The sequence below is a fragment of the Saccopteryx bilineata genome, chromosome 1 (genome assembly GCF_036850765.1).
Source record: "Saccopteryx bilineata isolate mSacBil1 chromosome 1, mSacBil1_pri_phased_curated, whole genome shotgun sequence".
NCBI classification, from domain to species: domain Eukaryota; kingdom Metazoa; phylum Chordata; class Mammalia; order Chiroptera; family Emballonuridae; genus Saccopteryx; species Saccopteryx bilineata.
Window position 1 is genome coordinate 70,988,071 of NC_089490.1, and position 19,351 is coordinate 71,007,421.

The 19,351-nt window shown below is 35.9% G+C and overlaps 1 protein-coding gene across 1 annotated transcript in view; it reads right to left on the reverse strand.

Annotated features, from left to right (window-relative positions):
* The window catches only part of MMS22L (MMS22 like, DNA repair protein), a 146,946-nt gene that overhangs the window by 84,779 nt on the left and 42,816 nt on the right, over window positions 1–19,351 (reverse strand). The window contains exons 11-13 of the mRNA XM_066254381.1: window positions 14,646–14,708; window positions 5,371–5,490; window positions 984–1,207 (exon numbers count right to left, since the gene is read on the reverse strand). Coding sequence (XP_066110478.1) covers window positions 984–1,207; window positions 5,371–5,490; window positions 14,646–14,708 — 407 coding nt within the window. The remainder of the gene's footprint in view (window positions 1–983; window positions 1,208–5,370; window positions 5,491–14,645; window positions 14,709–19,351) is intronic.

The window sequence follows — 19,351 nt, forward strand, 5'->3', positions numbered from 1 at the left end:
TGTATCACTATAACTTCAAGAATTATTTGCTGTAGGAATCAAATAGGAATTTCATGTAGTGATTTTTGAGAAGTCCCTACCTAGAATAAGAAGCGTTCTGCTGCATGAACTCTTATCCCATAAGCCGAGCAAGTGGTAGACGGCAGTGTATGCATAAAGACGACTAGAAAAAGGACCAGGAGACGAAGGGTGGAGGACAAGGGAAGACAAAAATCATACCCATGTATGATGCAAAACTCTAAAAAAAGAGAATAGATAAAATGTGCTCAAAAGTTTATTTTACCACATAAGAAATTAAAACTGGGCATATTTCCCAAATGAAAACATTAATTATTTGGTTATACTATATTCTGGTTAGTTTTCATTCAAGAATGCAGGGCGTGTGGTACTGCTGGGCTCAAAGAATACAACCTTTATTGATCTAATCTATTACTTGCCAACGTATGATTTGGATATGGTTCTTATTTCTATAATTTTTAATAAACAGCATGCAATGAGTTACATAATAACATTAAAATTAATTCTGGTAAGAAAAACAACAGATCTCTAATATCCTTACATTTAGTATATTAAATTTTAATCTTTAGGGCTGATGAGATAAATAAAAAATTAAAATCCTCCACAAATTATGAATATTATTTTTCTTCCATACATAAAAAATTGGCAGGCTCAAAAAGCTCCATATTTGGCTGTCCTATATTAAGAAATACATTTTATTATTTTTTAATTGAATTTACTGGGGTGACACTAGTTAACAAAATCATTCAGATTTCAAGTGCACAATTCTACCACATCTTCTGTATACTATATTGCATGTTCACCCCACCAAGTCTCCATCCAGCACCATTTATGCTCCCAAGAAATACACTTTAAATGTGTGACCCATACAGACCTCCAAGCACAAGGTAACTTAAAAAATACAAATAGTAATCCTTCTTCAAAGACATAAATGAACATTCATGACAGAGAAGAATGGCACACACCTTCCTTTGACTTGTTTCCAAGGATGAGGACCATTGCTCTTCATTGCTTTCTTAACAACTTTTGCCAAAATACAAAGGAAAATGGTGTAACTACTTCTGGATTTATACAGGTCGTAATCTTGTTTGTCAAAACAGCAGGTCTCTACCATTTCTAGCATAGACAAGGGTGACGTAATATTTGTAAGGCCTTTCAAAGGAAGCCAAGAAATACTGAAAGAACTATTCTAAAAGCAAAAAAGAAAACAAGTATTAAGTCTTTGAGTAAATAAAAACAGAAAGCTGCAAATCTCTATTAACTCATTAAAAGTTTGACTCGTCTTGATCACAAATATTACACAGCCATTACAATATATTTCCCCCAAAATAAAATAAAAATTCCATAAAAGCACAGAACATTATGGGGCCCTCAAATTCCTGAATTATCCCTCAAAATGTCTGGTTTATCTGAATTAGGATACAGAAAACACCCACACATTGCATTTGGTTGATATGCCTCTTAAAGCTCTTTTATTCTGTGTTTCTGAACCTTTGTCATAACATTATTTTTATATCCAGTCATTTATTGTGTAGAACTGTCTATATTCTGGATTTAGCTGCTTGTATCACCCTAGTGTCACTTACTGTATTCTTTGATCCCCTTTTTGGTAAATCGGTAGCTGTATCTAGAGGAATGATCAGCATCAGGTAGAGCTTTTTGTTAAGAATCTTTCATTGGCAAAACTGGGTACTTCATATTGCAATTAATAAAAAAGCCCATAAGTTCTGTTATTGTTTTTGATGTTAAGACTGATCACATTGTCAGTCTGATCTATCCACTTTAGTGATCCCCACCAGCCTTCTATTTAACAGTTTTAGCAGCCACTGATGGTCAATGCCTGGATGCCCTATTTCATCAGATGTATAAGATAGTGATTTTCTAATTCTCTTATCCCTCCTGGGATTGGTTCATCAAAAATTTGGTTACTCTAAAATATAGTTTATATTTTTCCTTTATTTAGTTTTCAAAATGAGGTTTTTTGTTCTTTGTTGTTTTTTTTCAGAGACAGAGATTCAGAGAGAGAGACAGACAGACAGGAACGGAGAGATGAGAAGCATCAATCATTCGTTTTTCGTTGCGCCTTGCGACACCTTAGTTGTTCATTGATTGCTTTCTCATATGTGCCTTGACCATGGGCCTTCAGCAGACCGAGTAACCCCTTGCTCGAGCCAGCGACCTGGGGTCCAAGCTGGTGAGCTTTTGCTCAAACCAGATGAGCCCATGCTCAAGCTGCCGACCTTGGGGTCTCGAACCTGGGTCCTCTGCATCCCAGTCCAAAGCTCTATCCACTGCGCCACCACCTGGTTAAGCATGAATGAGGTTTTTTTTTTAGAATGTTTCTAAAGCATCATAAACTCAAGGAATTTAAACATATTTGATATATTTTGCTCCACACCAGTTACTACAAAGAAAGTGCTCAAATATGACTAGTGTTTGGCAATGCAAGCTCCAAGTTGGCTCCTGTGTCCTTTGACAGAATGCCAGCTTACTTTGATACCTTCCCCTGCTTTGTTATGACAAGATACTTATCTAGACTCATCTTATATATATTCTGCCTCAGACTAGATTCAGAAATTTCACCAAACAGCCTGACATTATGCTTCAGAGCAAGGTAATCTTTCTTGTTTTTAACAAGCACCACTGCCTTGGCCAGTTGGCTCAGATATAGAACGCTGGCCTGGTATGTGGACATTCTAGTCACATCCTAGTCAGGGCACAAAGGAAAAGCAACCATCAGCCTCTCCATCCCTCCCCTTCCTCCTCTCTCTCTCTCTCACTTCTCTTCCCACAACCATGGTTCGACTGGTTCAAGCAAGTTGGCCCTGGGCACTGAGGATGGCTCCATGGCCTTGCTTCAGGCACTAAAATAGCTCAGTTGTCAAGCAACGGAGCAGTGGCCCCCGATGCACAGAGCAATGCCAAATAGGGGGCTTGCTGGGTGAAACTCAGTTGGGGCACATGCAAGAATCTGTCTGCCTCCCCACCTCTCACTTAATTAAAAAAAAAAGAAATGCGCCATTATGTACAAACCCAATGTAGTAATTTACCTGTAAATTTCCCATTTCCATTTTCTGTCTTAAGTGAGGGGTTCACTATTTATTTACCCAGAAACTTAAACATTCTAATAGGTAATTAAATCCTTTAAGTCTACCTTTAAATTGTGTGTGACAGAGACAAAAAGCGACAGAAAGATGGACAGATAGGGACAGATAGGAAGGGATGAAGATGAGAAGCATTAATTCATTGTTGCGGCTCCATAGTTGTTCATTGACTGCTTTCTCATTTGTGCCTTAATGGGGGGTACAGAGGGGGTTACAGCAGAGCGAGTGACCCCTTGCTCAAGCCAGCAACCTTGGGCTTCAAGCCAGCAACCTCTGGGCTCAAGCCATCAACCATGGGGTCATGTCTATGATCCCAAGCTCAAGCCCGATGAGCCTGAGCTCAAGCTGGTGACCTCGTGGTTTTAAACCTGGTTCCTCTGCTCCCAGTCCAACACTCTATCCACTGTGAAACCACCTGGTCAGGCTACCTTTAAACTTTTTATCTTCCAAGATTTATCCTATGCTTTCTAAATCAATTATGCCTATTTTAGGTCTCACTCACTACATTATTTGCTTATATTACTACACTGGACTATTACCTTATCTATACCCAATTCATTTACACCATTTTTCAAAAGAACCTCTCAAAGACACACCTAATATGTCACATCCTTGCTCTCGAATGCCTCCTAATTAAATCACAATTCAAATGGATTATCTTAAACCCTTCATAGTCTAGCCCCAGACCACCTTCACTCTATTTTCCTCTCTCCACTGTCATCTCAGACTTATCTTTCGGAACTATGTAACACAGGGGTCCCCAAACTTTTTACACAGGGGGCCAGTTCACTGTCCCTCAGACCACTGGAGGGCCGGACTATAAAAAAAAACTATGAACAAATCCCTATGCACACTGCACATATCTTAAAGTAAAAAAACAAAACGGGAACAAATACAATATTTAAAATAAAAAAGAAGTAAATTTAAATTAACAAACTGACCAGTATTTCAATGGGAACTATGGGCCTGCTTCTGGCTAATGAAATTGTCAATGATCGGGTCCATATTTTTCACTGCTAGCCGTAAAAAGTGATATGATGCGCTTCGGGAGCTGTAAGGTGCGTCCGGTGTCACCGGAAGTAGTACTGTACGTGAGTGACGCCACGCTTTGCAGCACTGCCACATACAGAACTCCAGGAGCACAGGATGCGGATCCTGTGCTCCTCTCACTGACCACCAATGAAAGAGGTGCCCCTTCCGGAAGTGTGGCGGGGGCCGGATAAATGGCCTCAGGGGGCTGCATGCGGCCTGCGGGCTGTAGTTTGGGGACCCCTGGTATAACGTAATAGAAACAGATCATGTTTTTTTCATGTCTTCATACATTTGTCCATACTTTCTTTCTGCTTACTCTTTCTCTTCTGTACTTGGAAAGTCCCATCATTCCCCAAGCCAAGTTAAAAAAGTATGACTTAATAAAGTTTTCCAAAAGTCCATACACCGGGTCAGATACTCCCTTTTCTGATGCTCCAGTCTTATAACTTTTATCCAAAATATATCTGCCCAAATAGCATATAAGTTACTCAAATGCCAAGACTGTATCTTATTCAGGACAGCATTAACTGTCCAATGTGCTGCAAACAAACATAACTATTAGAAGACACTTATCAATAAAGATATAAAAAATATCTTCCTGGTATAATTACAGCTAGTCGGCTTACTCCCCCCTTTGGAGAAGAGGGACACTAAATGCTCCTCCACTCCCTCACAAGAATGCTCTACAGACAATGTGTGTGAAAGACAGTATTATTCTTTTTTTTTTTTTTTTTTTTTTACAGAGATAGTCAGAAAGAGGGATAGACAGGGACAGACAGACAGGAACGGAGAGATGAGAAGCATCAATCATTAGTTTTTCATTGCGCATTGCGACACATTAGTTGTTCATTGACTGCTTTCTCATATGTGCCTTGACCGCAGGCCTTCAGCAAACCAAGTAACCCCTCGCTGGAGCCAGCGACCTTGAGTCCAAGCTGGTGAGCTTTTGCTCAAACCAGATGAGCCCACACTCAAGCTGGTGACCTCAGGGTCTCAAACATGGGTCCTCCGCATCCCAGTCCGACGCTCTATCCACTACTGCACCACCGCCTGGTCAGGTGACAGTATATTCTTGAGTTATTCTAATCTACTCTGGAACATTAACTTTTTAAGAAAAATCCACAACTATTTATAATTAAGCCATAAAAACGTTCCTCAAATTATCACGTACAAATTCTTTAAATTCCTGGAAGGAATTCATATTCTATTTACTCACCAGGTTCTTACTATAATACTCCCACAGAATGTTGACAACTGCGATGTTTGGCTCCCAGAGATCACAAAGTGTCAAACAACAGTGAAGATACATTCGTAACTGCTCTTCTAGAAGACCATCCTAAAAATATATACTGAAGTTGTGAGGAAGTAAACAAGCTCTAACAATATGAATATTATCACATGATACTGCACTAAACAACCTGTTTCTAAAAAGAATATGGATATGAATCACCAAATCATACCTACTATCAATCAGATCAGAAAGTCTAAATCAGCGCTTTGCAGACTTAAATATATTCAGATAATGAAAATTATGTAACTGAACTTGACTTTTAACTTAATTATTTAAAAATTACAATAGATGTTTCATAATTGAATGCTGTAGGAAACCCAGAGACTGGGAAAGAAAAAAAACCCCAAATTAGAAAGAAGCAGCAAAAATGAATAAGGTCATACTTTTATACTAGGTCCAAGTCTGTATATGAATATAAGAGTTGCTCAATCAGAGGACTGGCAGAGTACATATATTTTAAACTCTTAGAAAGTGCAGCAGGAGAAAGGAGTAAGAATAAAGTAGACACCTTAATTTAATCTAGTCTTCTATAATGAAATAACCATGCATGTTCCTTAAAAAGTGACATACCAATGAATGCCAATCATTTAACATTTATTTAAAGCTTACTATATATATATATGTATATATATATATATATATATATATATATATATATATATATATATATATACAAGCATTATCCTAAGGTACCAGGCATAACAGTGAATAAGTCAGACATGATACATGCACTAACAAAGCTTATACTTTGGGAGGAATGGTAAAAGGGACACTGAAACAAATAGGACAAAATTTAAACTGTTATAACTGCTGTGAAACACAAAACAAAGCTGAGTAATGTTGCAGAGTAATGCTTAGAGGATGTGGATCATTATTCTATCAGGAGCTATGAATGAAAAAGCCCTTTTGAGGGAATTCACTTACTTGGACTAAACGACTGAATAAAAAAGAGCTAGCTATTTAAAGACCTGAAAGAAAAGTATTTGTGACAGAGAGAACACATGGAAAGTTCCTTAATTAGCAATAAACTTCACATAGTAGGATTAAATCAGAGAGTCAGGGGCTATATCTCATTTGAGGTCTTGGTAAGAAGTTTTGATTTTCTTTTAAAGATGTTGGGAAGCCACTAGAATTTTGAAAGCATAGCAGTAACATGAGGTGATTGTTTCAAAACTGCTGCTCTGGATCATGCATGGAGAATGTATCTAGAGGACTAGAACAGAAGCAGGAAGGCCGATTAGAAGGTTAAATCTGACAGCTGCAATATAACAGACAAGCAGATTAAGTGGTCAAGTCAAGGCAGACATGAGAAGAACTGAAGGTGCATGTTATATAGTAAGCTTTAAATAAATAACTCTTGAATGACTAGGATTCAGTGGTGTGTCACTTTTTAACAAATATGCATGATTATTCCAACAGAGATTAGATTAGATTAGATTGTCATTTACTTTTCCTATATCCTTCTCTGTTGGCCACCTCTAAAGGTTAGGAAGCAATTTTGAAAACTTGTAAGACTGAAATAAACAGACAACTTTAGAGATATGTTTAGAAAGAGGCAATGGGATTTGTTGATGAGTTATATTAAGGTCTGAAGGAAAGAGAGCAATTAAGAACTCCTAGGTTTTGATTAAGAAGATGGGTTGATGGTACTATTTCTTGAGACGGTAAAGACAAAGGGAGGAAGAGATAGAGAGTGCACAGGGCAACCAAGTGGAAACAGTAAGTAGACAATTTGACATATGGGTCTATGTCTCAGGGGCAAAGTCAGATCTGTTGATATAAATTTGGATGTTACCTTCAAATTGACAGTTTTGAGACCTAAGAGGTTAGACAAGATCAACCAAGGAAAGACTATAGATAGAAAAAACAAAAGGATCCAGAGCTGACAGCTCTCTGCTATTCCAACATTTAGACATCGGGCAAAAGGAGTATATTAGCAAATGCCAGTGACCAGCAAAGTAGAAAAGAAACCAGGCATCACATAAGCCAGAAGTATTTCAGAAAGGGACAGAGGTCAACAGGATTGAATGCTATTAGGAGATTAAAATGTGAGGAACAGATTTGACAATATGGAAGACATCAGTGGCCCCAACAACTGTAGTGTCGAGGACAGCAGACACAGAAGCTTGGCTACAGTAGGCTAAGGAGAACAAAGGAGTTGAGGAAGCAGATACAGTAGTCCCCCCTTAACTTCAGTAGGTATATAGTCTAGGACCAATGGATGCCTGAAACTGTGGATTGTACTGACCCCTATATACACTTTGCTTTTTCCTATACATACATACCTATAATAAATTTTAATTTATAAATTAGACACAAAAGTTTAACAATAACTAATAAAATAGAGCAATCATAATAATATACGAAAATAAAAGTCATGTGAATGTGTACTCTCTCTCTGATAACCAAGATGGCTACTAAGTGACTAAGGAGGTAGCGTAAACAGTGTGAATACACTAAACAAAGGAAATATTCCCATCTCCAGCAGGATGGCATGAGAGGTCATCATGCTACTCAGAACAGTGTACAATTTAAAACTTATGAATTGCTTATTTCTGGATTTTTCTGTTTAATATTTTCAGATTGCTGTTAACCACAGGTAACTGAAACTGTGAAAAGCAAGTCCACAATTAAGGGGGAACTACTGTATTCAAGTGGAGATATATCAAAAGCCCTTAAACAGAAGAGAAGACAAGATCCAAAGCAGAAACAAGATCCAAAGCAGAAAATGGAACTAGCCTCTGACAGAAAAAGTGTCATTTACAATATAAGAAGAGTACAGCAGATTGAGGGGCTGAGTACAAAGCAGACATGTTGGGATATTTGAAGGTGAAAAGATAAAAGAGATTTTCTACTATTGGTCCAATTTTCACAATGATTTATGATGTAAGACGCTTAACTAAGTTTACTGGGGCAGAACATGTGTTGAGTTGTGTTAAAAATAAATTCTGAAATAAGTCATTTTAGAAAGCTGAGTGCCATTTGAGATTTACAATCAAAATTTGTCAGACCAATCGATAAAAATGATTATATGATTTTTCTCCAGCATTATTCAGCTGGATGTGGAGGTGGCCAGAGGTAGGCAGTATGAAATTAAAGGTGTTTGTGATAGAGTGATTATAAGAAGAGTGATTATATAAATTAAGCAGTTTATATAATCTAAATTGCTTAAGAGTGGGTACATTTTGAAGAGTTGTGTTTTATTTGGTATCTAAAACTCATTTTACATACATGTAAATCCACAAAGAGGTATTTATGCCATAAACATTAATGAAGTTTAGAAAAATAAATAAAAGGTTTAAATAACTGCTAACTGTCAGAGAGTATGTGATGTTTACATATTTAAGTTCGTACATGTCTCATACCATTGCAGTTTTATTACCTTCAATTTACATGAAAGAAGATTAGTAGATAGAATGTCAGCCTGGCATATGGATGCCCTGGATTTGATTCCTGGCCAGGGCACACAAGACAAGTAACCATCTGCTTCTCTCCCCCTTCCACAGCCAGGGGCTCAATTGGTTTGAGTGCTGCCCCAGGCACAGAAGATAGCTTGGTTGGTCCCAGCATCAGCCTCAGGCACTAAAAATAGCTCAGTCCATTCAAGCATTGGCCCCAAATGGGAGTTGCCGGGTGGATCCCGGTCAAGGCACATGCAGGAGTCTATCTCACTATCTCCCCTCCTCTCAGTTGGAAAAAAAAAAAGAAGAAGATTGGGGTTCAGAAGTTACAAGAAGCTTACAAAAGTACACTTGGGAATTTATAATTACAAAGCTTGTTATACATATTAATCTATATGACGTTCCAAAAACAGAAGGGAAAAGAAATAAACATTTAGTGGACATTGTGAGGCCAGAGTCATTGTTCTTTCCACTGTACTCAATCAAGAAGAAGTTAAATATGGCATCCTAAGGGATTTTTGTTTTATTTTTTTAAAGGAGATAAATTTACCTTCATTCTCCTGTGAGTGGCTTCAGATTAAAATGAAAAGAAATGGCATAAAAAATATCATTTTTTCCATAGTTAATGGCCAGATAGGTTATCAGTCAGCTGAGTATGATTTAAAATGCAAGGTTTCTAAGCTTATAATTATACTATTTTAAGCCTATAATTACAAATACTATGTTATAAAATACATTTCTATCTTCTATCTATTCAACCATCTGTTTTGAACCATTTTCTTTTTTTTTAATTTCTTAAAAAATGTGTGTGCACATCTGTAGAATTAAGCAGACAAAGAATTTGCCTCTCTTCAAATCCAAATCTGCAGAGATATAAAAAGACAACAGTCTGCAGCAGAGATCCAGAGTAGAGTAAAGTAGATAAGAGACAAGTTGGCTCACATTGACAAAAACAACAAAATCTGGCTGAACTATGGTGAAGAGTATCTGAGAACTGAGTATATTCATTTCTTCCTACCTTAGATTTTTCCCATCACACATTTTATTGGAGAGGGAAATAAAAAACACTACAGAAATTTGACATGCTTTCCAATATCACCAAAACAGATCTAGAAACCAAAATAGATTACTAATTAAACACATAGCAGCAAAGAAGTTTTAAAATAGAAATAATAAAAAAGTTTCATTAAGAATCCTACAGCCTGACCAGCCGGTGGCGCAGTGGATAAAGCATCGAGCTTGAGCCCAAGGTCACTGGCTTGAGCAAGGGGTCACTCAGTCTGCAGTAGCACCCCCCCTGGTCAAGGCACATATGAGAAATCAATCAATGAACAACTAAGGAACCACAACGAAGAATTGATGTTTCTCATCTCTCTCCCTTCCTGTCTGTCCCTATCTGTCCCTCCCTCTGACTCTCTCTCTGACACACACACACACACACACACACACACACACACACACACACAAAAAAAGAATCCTACAAAGTAAGATGCTCTTTGTAGCAAAAAAAAAAAAGATTCAAATACCAGCTCTACCCTTGCTAGCTGGCTGTGTTAACCTGGACAAACTCCTTAACGTTAGCCTGTGGAACCCAGTTTTGTAATGTGTAAAGTGGAACTTAACAAGATTGACATAAGCATTAAGTGAAAGAATGTAACTGAATACTAAGTACAGTGCTTACACAGAAACAGCTATCATTTTGTTACCTGCAAAAAACAAATGACTTCTTTAAGGCCAAATATTGACTTTTGATAATATCGCAACAGGTTCATAGTATTATGCCTAAGCTGGTATTTCAGTTGTGAGTGCTATAGTCAAACTCTATCTAAACTAAAAGGTTTAATTTAACACATCTAAACCCATGCCCCCTGATTAAAGGTGTTTTTTTTGTTTGTTTGTTTTTAATAAACCAAACCTGGGGGCTTCGATTCCACACAGTTGTAAACCAGATTGGCTCAACTCAAGAGCTTCTGCATTTTCCCCAAGATCCTGTCCTTGAACTCTGGGCATCTTTTTTTGTGTGTGACAGAGACAGAGAGAGGGACGGATAGGAAGGGAGAGAGATGGGAAACATCAATTCTTCGTTGCACTCCTTAGTTGTTCATTGATTGCTTTCTCATATGTGCCTTGATGGGGGGGAGGTGGGGGAAGGAAGGGGGGCTACAGCAGACTGAGTAACCCCTTGCTCAAGCCAGCGACCTTGGGCTCAAGCCAGGTGAGCCTTGCTCAAACCAGATGAGCCCATACTCCAGCCAGCTACCTCAGGGTTTCAAACCTGGGTCCTCTGTGTCCCAGTTCGACGCTGCTCTATCCACTGTGCCACCACCTGGTCAGGCTCTCTCTAGGTATCTTATTTCAGCTGTGTCTGTGTACGTAAACCATTTAATAAGGAAAGCTACCCTAGAATACTCCATAGTGCTTGCTCCTGATCATTGTGTTAGTCCTTTTTAAAAAGAATGTCCTCCTATCTTAATTTTGAAAGATAAAATTTAGGCATATTAAATTTGGGTATATTCCATATGTCAAATTATTTTATTGAGCTAAAAATAACCATATTTAGTCTTTTATCTTATTTTATAAAAATGGCAATTTGACAATTGGGGGTTTATTTCTCTATGCATAATTAATATACTTATCGGAAACCATCAGAAGAAAAAAATTTATTTGAAAGCTATACAGTAACTGATAGTAGTTTGCCTGATTAGATTTGTTTTAGAATTGAGTAAAGAGAACTGAACTTCAATATCCTAGCTAAAAATGTTCTATCTAAAAAATGCAATAATTTTGAGTTAGTAATTAGAAGATTATTGTTTCACATTAATCTGATCTAAACATATTCTGAGTTGCTTTTAGCCCTGAATTCTCCAAATCCTTTGAAAAGAGAAAATGTTTTAAAAAGGCTTGCTTAAAATTTTTCATACCCTTCCATGACCTTTATTAGAAAATTATTTATGTGATCTTAGAAAATAAGGCTTTATAAAGTAGGTAGCATAAAACTAAAAATCTTCCTTTTCATGTGGAAATAATAATGCTGTCTTAGAGGTAGAATAAATGTCTGTTAGCATTCACAAATATTAAACAGAATTACCTCAAAAAAACTTTTTAAAGGAAATACTAAACTATTCAATTGTACCTGTGTACGTAAAATTAAATATAATGTCTCTTTACTAACAAAGCTTAACGTCTGTTTCTGGAAGATCTTCTCTAACTAGAAAAAGATTTGGAACATTATTTGCTTAATTAAAACTATAGTTGAGTGCCTAACAATTTTATTTATTATGTGGAATATATATATGTATTTTTTAATATTGCAAATGACCTCTTTCACGGTTGGAGATCAAGTCAAAGCGCACGAGTACGGTCAAATTTTAATTTACCTAAACGGGGAAAAAAAGACATAATCAAACTGATAGCTTGATAGCTCTATCCAAACATATTACTGATTCTTTATGACCACCTACTGCATCCAACAAAATTGGTTTCAAGAACTCCAGCCAGTAGTCTAATACTACTTATAAAATCTAATTTGATACAATCAGGGCATGACAAAATTGAAAGATTACTAGAGAGAATGGACTACTCTGCTCTATATATTATAATGGCCTCTTTTTTTCCACAGGAAAGATACTACTTTGTCTTTATGCTAGACCAAAATTCAGAAAGAAAGTTTCTTAGATTGCTCTACTATCCCTACTTCTAGGGTGACTGGCTTGTCATAGTATGCTCAGGACTTTTCCTGGTTTTAGCACCTACATTCTAGGAAAACCCAAGCCAGGCAAATAAAGATGGTCACCCTACCTACTTTCAAGAATTATCTTAAAAATAGTTTTGGTGACATCATTAAAATACTAGTTATATTGTAAAAATATACTATGCAATGTCAGAATAAGTTTTATCACATTATGAGTAAGACATTTCAACTAAGTTTTTTTAAAGATAATGGGTTTCCCTCATTTAAAATCAAAATTATAGGAAGTCACAATACAAAGGAAAAAAATTAATTTTCAAAAAACTAATTGTGTTTAAAGACAGTTTGCAAACTCTTAGTCAAAAAGCAAACTTTTCTATGGAAGACAGAAAATGATAAATTCTCCTGTTGTCCCTGAATATTACGGATATATGAATATTTATCCATATGAACCTTTAGAGCCATTTAAAAATACTCTGTAATTTAAAACCTAATAGAACATAATCATGAACTCATATACAGTTAGAGCTAAAAGTTACGTCTAAAAGGTTTCTAAACTATGTTAAGGCACTAAGATTGAATTAATAGCTGTTGTAAACAACAACGAACAGTTTTTAGTGATTCCCTACATTCCTTTTTTCTTTTTGATGTTTTTGTGAGAGATGAGAAACATTAACTCTTAGCTGTGCCACCTTAGTTGTTCATTAATTGCTTTTTCATATGTGCCTTGACTGGGTGCTCCAGCTGAGCCAGTGAACTTTTGTGACCTTAAAACCAAGCCAGTGACCTTGGGCTCAAGTCAGTGACCACTGGTCATATTGATGATCCCATACTCAAGCCGCGGACCCCACACTCAAGGTGGACGAGCCCACACTCAAGCCAGAGACCTCAGGTTTCAAACCTAGAACCTCAGGGTACCAGGTCAATGCTCTGTCCACTGCGCCACCACTGGTCAATCATGATTCCCTACATTCTTGAAGTAAGAAATACATGTAAGAAATTTTTGAGTTACTAAATTAATATGTTCTTAAAAAGAACAGAGAATAAAGATAATTAAAATGATAGAGAAAAAATTAAAACAAAACTTTTACAATGATTGGGATAATAGCACTTTTATTTCTGATCTAACTTAAGTATGCAAAGGTCTTTGGAATCCTAAGCTAGAATTCTTAGTTCATGCTTAGAAGACTTATGCTAAATATACTAACGTCTCACCTAAAAATACTAAGAACATAGATTAATACTAAGAATAAACAAAAATTTCAAGCTATGAAGATTATTTTCTATAAAATAATTTGTGCATATGAGTAGATGTGTGTGCTATATATTTATAGAAGATATATAGCAATTTTTTACTATTGTATTTCCTTATTATACCTCTTCAAGTTTTAGCAGTATTTAACAAAACTAATCTATTTCTCAAGTTGAAAAAAATTCTTTACCAAAATTTTCCCTTAAACTCTTACATAAATTAACTTACAAAACTTTACAGAACTATAATACATTATGTTTAAAGATATGATGAACAGCACACTTAAAATTATTTTAAAAGGAGGTCAAATCTGACCTGTGGGCCATGAAACACTACATCAACAGCTCTGCAGAAAGAAAATTGATAAGGTATGAAACGAAGGCTCAGAAACTAGGACCTTATCAGTTGGAGTACGATTCGCGCCTGTAAGACAAATTGCTCAGCATGGCAAGTCCCCTTCCTGCTGTGATGAGGACAGAGCTGAATTTCCAATGCCCCTGACTATCACCCTCCTCCTGTCTCCTGGACTTGATATCACACAGTCATGGAATGGATAATAGTTCTGAAGCATCCACTACTTATTTTGAATACATTTTGTCAAAGTTACTAACAAGGGTCATTATCTTTGTCCTTTAACTGGCAATTCAGTGTTAAAAATAAAAAAAACCTTGAAAGGATAGTCATTAATAGGAACTATTGTACACTGACACTTTATTAACAAAGAATGATGATTTCTATCACAGTAAGGAAACTAAGTTTGTTACTTAAATCATTTTTAAGTTGCCTTGGTTCTTACAAATAAAATCTGTAACATAAAGATTTACCAAAGCCCACAAACTGTCTCACTTTAAATGTATACCTGAACACTGATGGACCTTTTGAGCAGTTCTTCTACAAAGTTCCAATTTGATTCCATTTGTCTCTAGAAAGGGAGAAAATATTACTGCATCAAAATTATTGCTCTTAATTATAAATTAAAATTATGGTACAGCAAGTTAAGTGTGAAGTACAAACATTTTGTCCAATATCAGACCTCACTACAACTTCCTGAATGTCTAAAATTACTTCAGCAGAGTTGGTTGAGACTCAGTAGAAAAAATGTACAACCATTTCAATCCAATATAAACCTTATAAGGAGTTGTTTCATTAAACAGTGGCATTTCTATAAAATTACAAATGTTTTAACAAGCATTTAATTTTTGCTGTCAGATATAATCTAACAGGGGAAAAGGCTTTTTATACTTTTTGGAGTTTTTATGCCATGAGTGTTCATCTTTATTCTGTTCTTTCCTCCCCAAAGACGTGTCTTCCTTTATTTTATGCAAACAGCCTCAAGACAGTTTGCTCTGTACACAAGTAACTACAACACTTACACAGAAAATAAAGTTTTCCACAATGCTACCTCATACTCAGGTAATGGTCACTTATTAGTCAACCTCAACTATCTAAAAGATTCCCCACAGTAAGAAAGAAAGCCGGAAAGGACTTTCACAGAGACAACATCTTTACAAAAAGGCTAACAACTGAAAATGACTCTGCTTTTCCAACCGGAAAGCCTTCAGGACCTTCTCACAGGGTGCTCAGTTCACGGACACTCAGTTCTGCATACTGTCATACATGTATGCCAGGAGACTAGCATGTCTTCATTTCCTGGAGAGAGAAAACAGAAACTCCCCATGTGGTACTTCACTTGACCTCTTCATGATGTAGCCTTGGCTAATTTAAATTTAAATCCTTCCCCTGTAACAAATTGTAACTGTAAGTATATATAAAAGTGTTCAATGCGTTCTGTAAGTCCAAGTAAATTATATAGTTTTGGGAATCCCTGGGCTTGCAGGTGGTATCAGAAATGAAGGCAGTCTTGAGGATTGTCCCCTAGAACTTTGTAGTTGGCCCTAAAATGTTCTTGAAGAGTAGACCATTTTGTTTTAAGAACACTATATGTACATTGTGTTAGGTTCTTTATATTACTACTTTCTAAAAAAAAATCTTTCCCATTTCAAAGATAACACGGTGAGTCTCTGAAAGATCATGCATATACAAGTAACAGCATGGATTCAAATCCAAGTTGTTCTGCCTCCAAAACCAGTGTTCCTTCCATTATACCAAGTTATCAGTAAATTGTTTATTGTTTTTCTTTTTCTAACAAGCCTTACCTCAGCTTTGAACAATTTACAGTACTTTTATATCATTCTTTACTAAGAAAATGTCACTACGAGTCCCAAATAAGCAGGAACATGAACAGTTGATATTTTTAGCTTTATAATTTGATAGTGTTAATGAGCATGTTTCAATTACTCTGTTCTATCAAGGCATTTAAATCACATTAAATACAAAGAACTAGTGCAATTTCTTGTCTAAAGAATCCCAAGTCTATGGATTAGTACTGTGGCTATAATCTAAAACAAAAATAAACCATAACTCAGAGAAAAAATGACAACTCTCTCATGTCAAAATCAAGTCTGAGTAAAAGAATATATATCAAAAGAACATATATTTCTTCCATAGAAAAACCAACTTTGAGCAGCTACATCATTTTTTTATATATACTAAAGTTAACTAGAAAAAAAAATGAAAGTCATCAATTTGGAGATGTGCTTTAGATTTCCTATTCACTATCACAACTAAACACTAACTGAGGCTTCAGCACAGGTGGTATCTTTATCAGAAATACAAGAGATCCCCTACTTCCACACCCAGTGAACTCGGTAACCTGGTACAACTCTCATTTTAAGGTTACATTTCCCACTTTTTATCCACTAACCATTTCAGATGTTTCAAAGACGAGCGTCAGTGGGCCTGACCAATTGCACTGTGTTATGGGCAGGTATAGCACTCTTAAAGCTAGCAATGCTCCAAAGTAATTTTTCTCTTCAAACTATATGTATTTGCTTTTTAAAAAATTATTTATTTATTTATTTATTCAGTTTAGAGGAGACAGAGAGAGAGAGAGAGAGTGAGAAGAGGGACGAGAAGCAAGAAGCATCAACTTCCACACATGCCTTCACCAGGCAAGCCCAGGGTTTTGAACCGGTGACCTCAGCATTCCAGGTCAACGCTTGATCTACTGCGCCACCACAGGTCAGGCATATATGTATTTGCTTTTAAAATGGATAAAAATTGTGAGAGGATAACATACTCTCATCTAGGTTGAGAGAAAAGCACTGAACAGAAATCTATGTAAAACTGACAAGTCTAGTATGAGAAGTGAGATCCAAACTTAGAGGCATATTATATTAAGCAATTGGCAAGTTTTGTGACTTACATTCATATAAAACAGAAGTCCATTTACAGAAACTTTTAAAATAAAAAAATATTAACTATATCTGGAACCTATTTAAAAAGTAAAGATTTCACATTCACTTTCAGAGCAAACAGTTTTCATTAAAAAAGTGCAACATCTCTGTGGTTAACACAAGAGGTATTTCTGTGCTGCAGGACATATTAGTAACCATTATTACTTCATATCATCCTCTCACAGCAGATAAGTAGAATGAAGAAGATAAGTGAAATAAAGCATGCTTAATGCATAACTGCTTTTTATATGGTAGTTGGCTATGCTAATACATCTTAAGGAGGAAAAAAAAGAATACAGGTAGTTTTCAAAATTCTAATATAAATACTATATCCTAGACCCAAATTAACATCCTATACAAGCTCTAATGAGTCAGTATGTCTTTATATTCATAGATTTGAGTGGATGACATTATTTATAAATCATATTAGACACTTTTGTGAGTAAAAGGAAAAACTAACTAGATGGAATGAAGGGATAATAGGCATCAACTAGGACTGCCAATGGTAAACTGGTACACACGGTTAGCCTACCAAAGACCTATTCTTAAGAGGCATTCCTTAAGAGAACTCAATATCAGGTTTGTGATAAAAATAGGGTGATATTTAAGTACTGTGTACCTCAGTTTCTATATCTGTAAAATGGATATAGTACTGCCCTCTCACCTATTTCATAACACTTCAGAGATAAAAACTGAATAGTCACTGTGAGATATTAAACAATTTGCAAATGTAATATGCTAAATGTAGGACCCCTAATGAAACTTATTACTAACTAGAGCTTGAGTTTTTCTTTAAAAGTCATTGACAAGTCTAAAAATATTTGATTCTTGGAGGACTCATGAATAAAAGCAGTATATTTTACATATACACATACAAATTGTACATTTTTATTATTTTTATCAAATGAAAGATATTTTTCAAATATCATGGGTCTCTTTTCTCTTAAAATCTTTTACATACTTTAAAGAATTGAGATTTTTAAGAAAGTATGTATTTAGGCAAAAGGAAACCACACGAACTACTGAAAAATATTAAAACACAAAGGTCAAGCAATTATAAATACAAAAATTCATTTACTATTTTGACTGAGAACTAGTAAAAGCAATAATTTCCTATGGAATTCTGTGTATGAAACAGAAGAATGATTTCAGCAATGCTACTTTGATGTTTGTACTAGTACAATTCATCTTTACAATAATAACAGTAATAATATACATTAATGCTGCTATCTGAGGGGTAAACAGCAACCACTACTGAAATATTCTTCCCACACAAATTACTGTTACTGCAGTTCTAACAAGTATTAATAACCTGAAAACATGTTCCTTGAAGAAAGAGGCAGTACAATCTGTTTCATGTTCTTATGATTGGCACCTATTTTTATAATAGCCCCACAACAGGAACCCAGAAGTGCTTAACTCATTACCACATTTATTTATACCGATTCAAAGCAGAAATATGTACTTGGAGGAATTAATGTTATAAGAGAAATAAAAATGCTAAGTAGAGACATTAGAAAAATAGGTAGATTTTTTTGTTCTTTTTTTAAAATGTCTAGTATTCTAATAAAAGATGTTAAACATTATCATATTAACTATACAAAAATACTCAGTAAAAAAGATGCTATAGTAATAATGGTAATTGATAGCATTTATTATTTACTATGTATCAGCATGGCAAGGACTTACGTACTGAAACAAAGAACATACAACTTTTCTCTGGGAGAAGTTCCTTCGTGGACTTCATGTAGAGCAGTGGTCCCCAACATTTTTGGGCTATTGACCGGTATAACTTCAGAAAATATTTTCACGGACCGGCCTTTAGGGTGGGATGGATAAATATATCACGTGACCGAGACAAGTGTCAAAAGTGAGTCTTAGACAGATGTAACAGGGAATCTGGTCATTTTAAAAAAATAAAACATCGTTCAGACTTAACTATAAATAAAATGGAAATAATGTAAGTTATTTATTCTTTTCTGCAGACCGGTACCAAATGGCCCACGGACCGGTACTGGTCTGAGGCCCGGGGGTTGATTTAGAGGACCTCATGAGGTCCTTTCCATTTCTGTGACACAATGTCAGTACTAACTGTCCCTCAGATTTCAGGGAGATTTCTCAACTACCTCTGCCCAATATTACAAAAAGAGAAAAATCTGCCAAGTCCAACAAGAAACATGTTTCACAGAGCAATAGTGGAATATGTGCTACCACATGTCAGTGAAATCTTACGGTCCTACTCTCTGTCTAATTTCACTTAGCAAGGCAC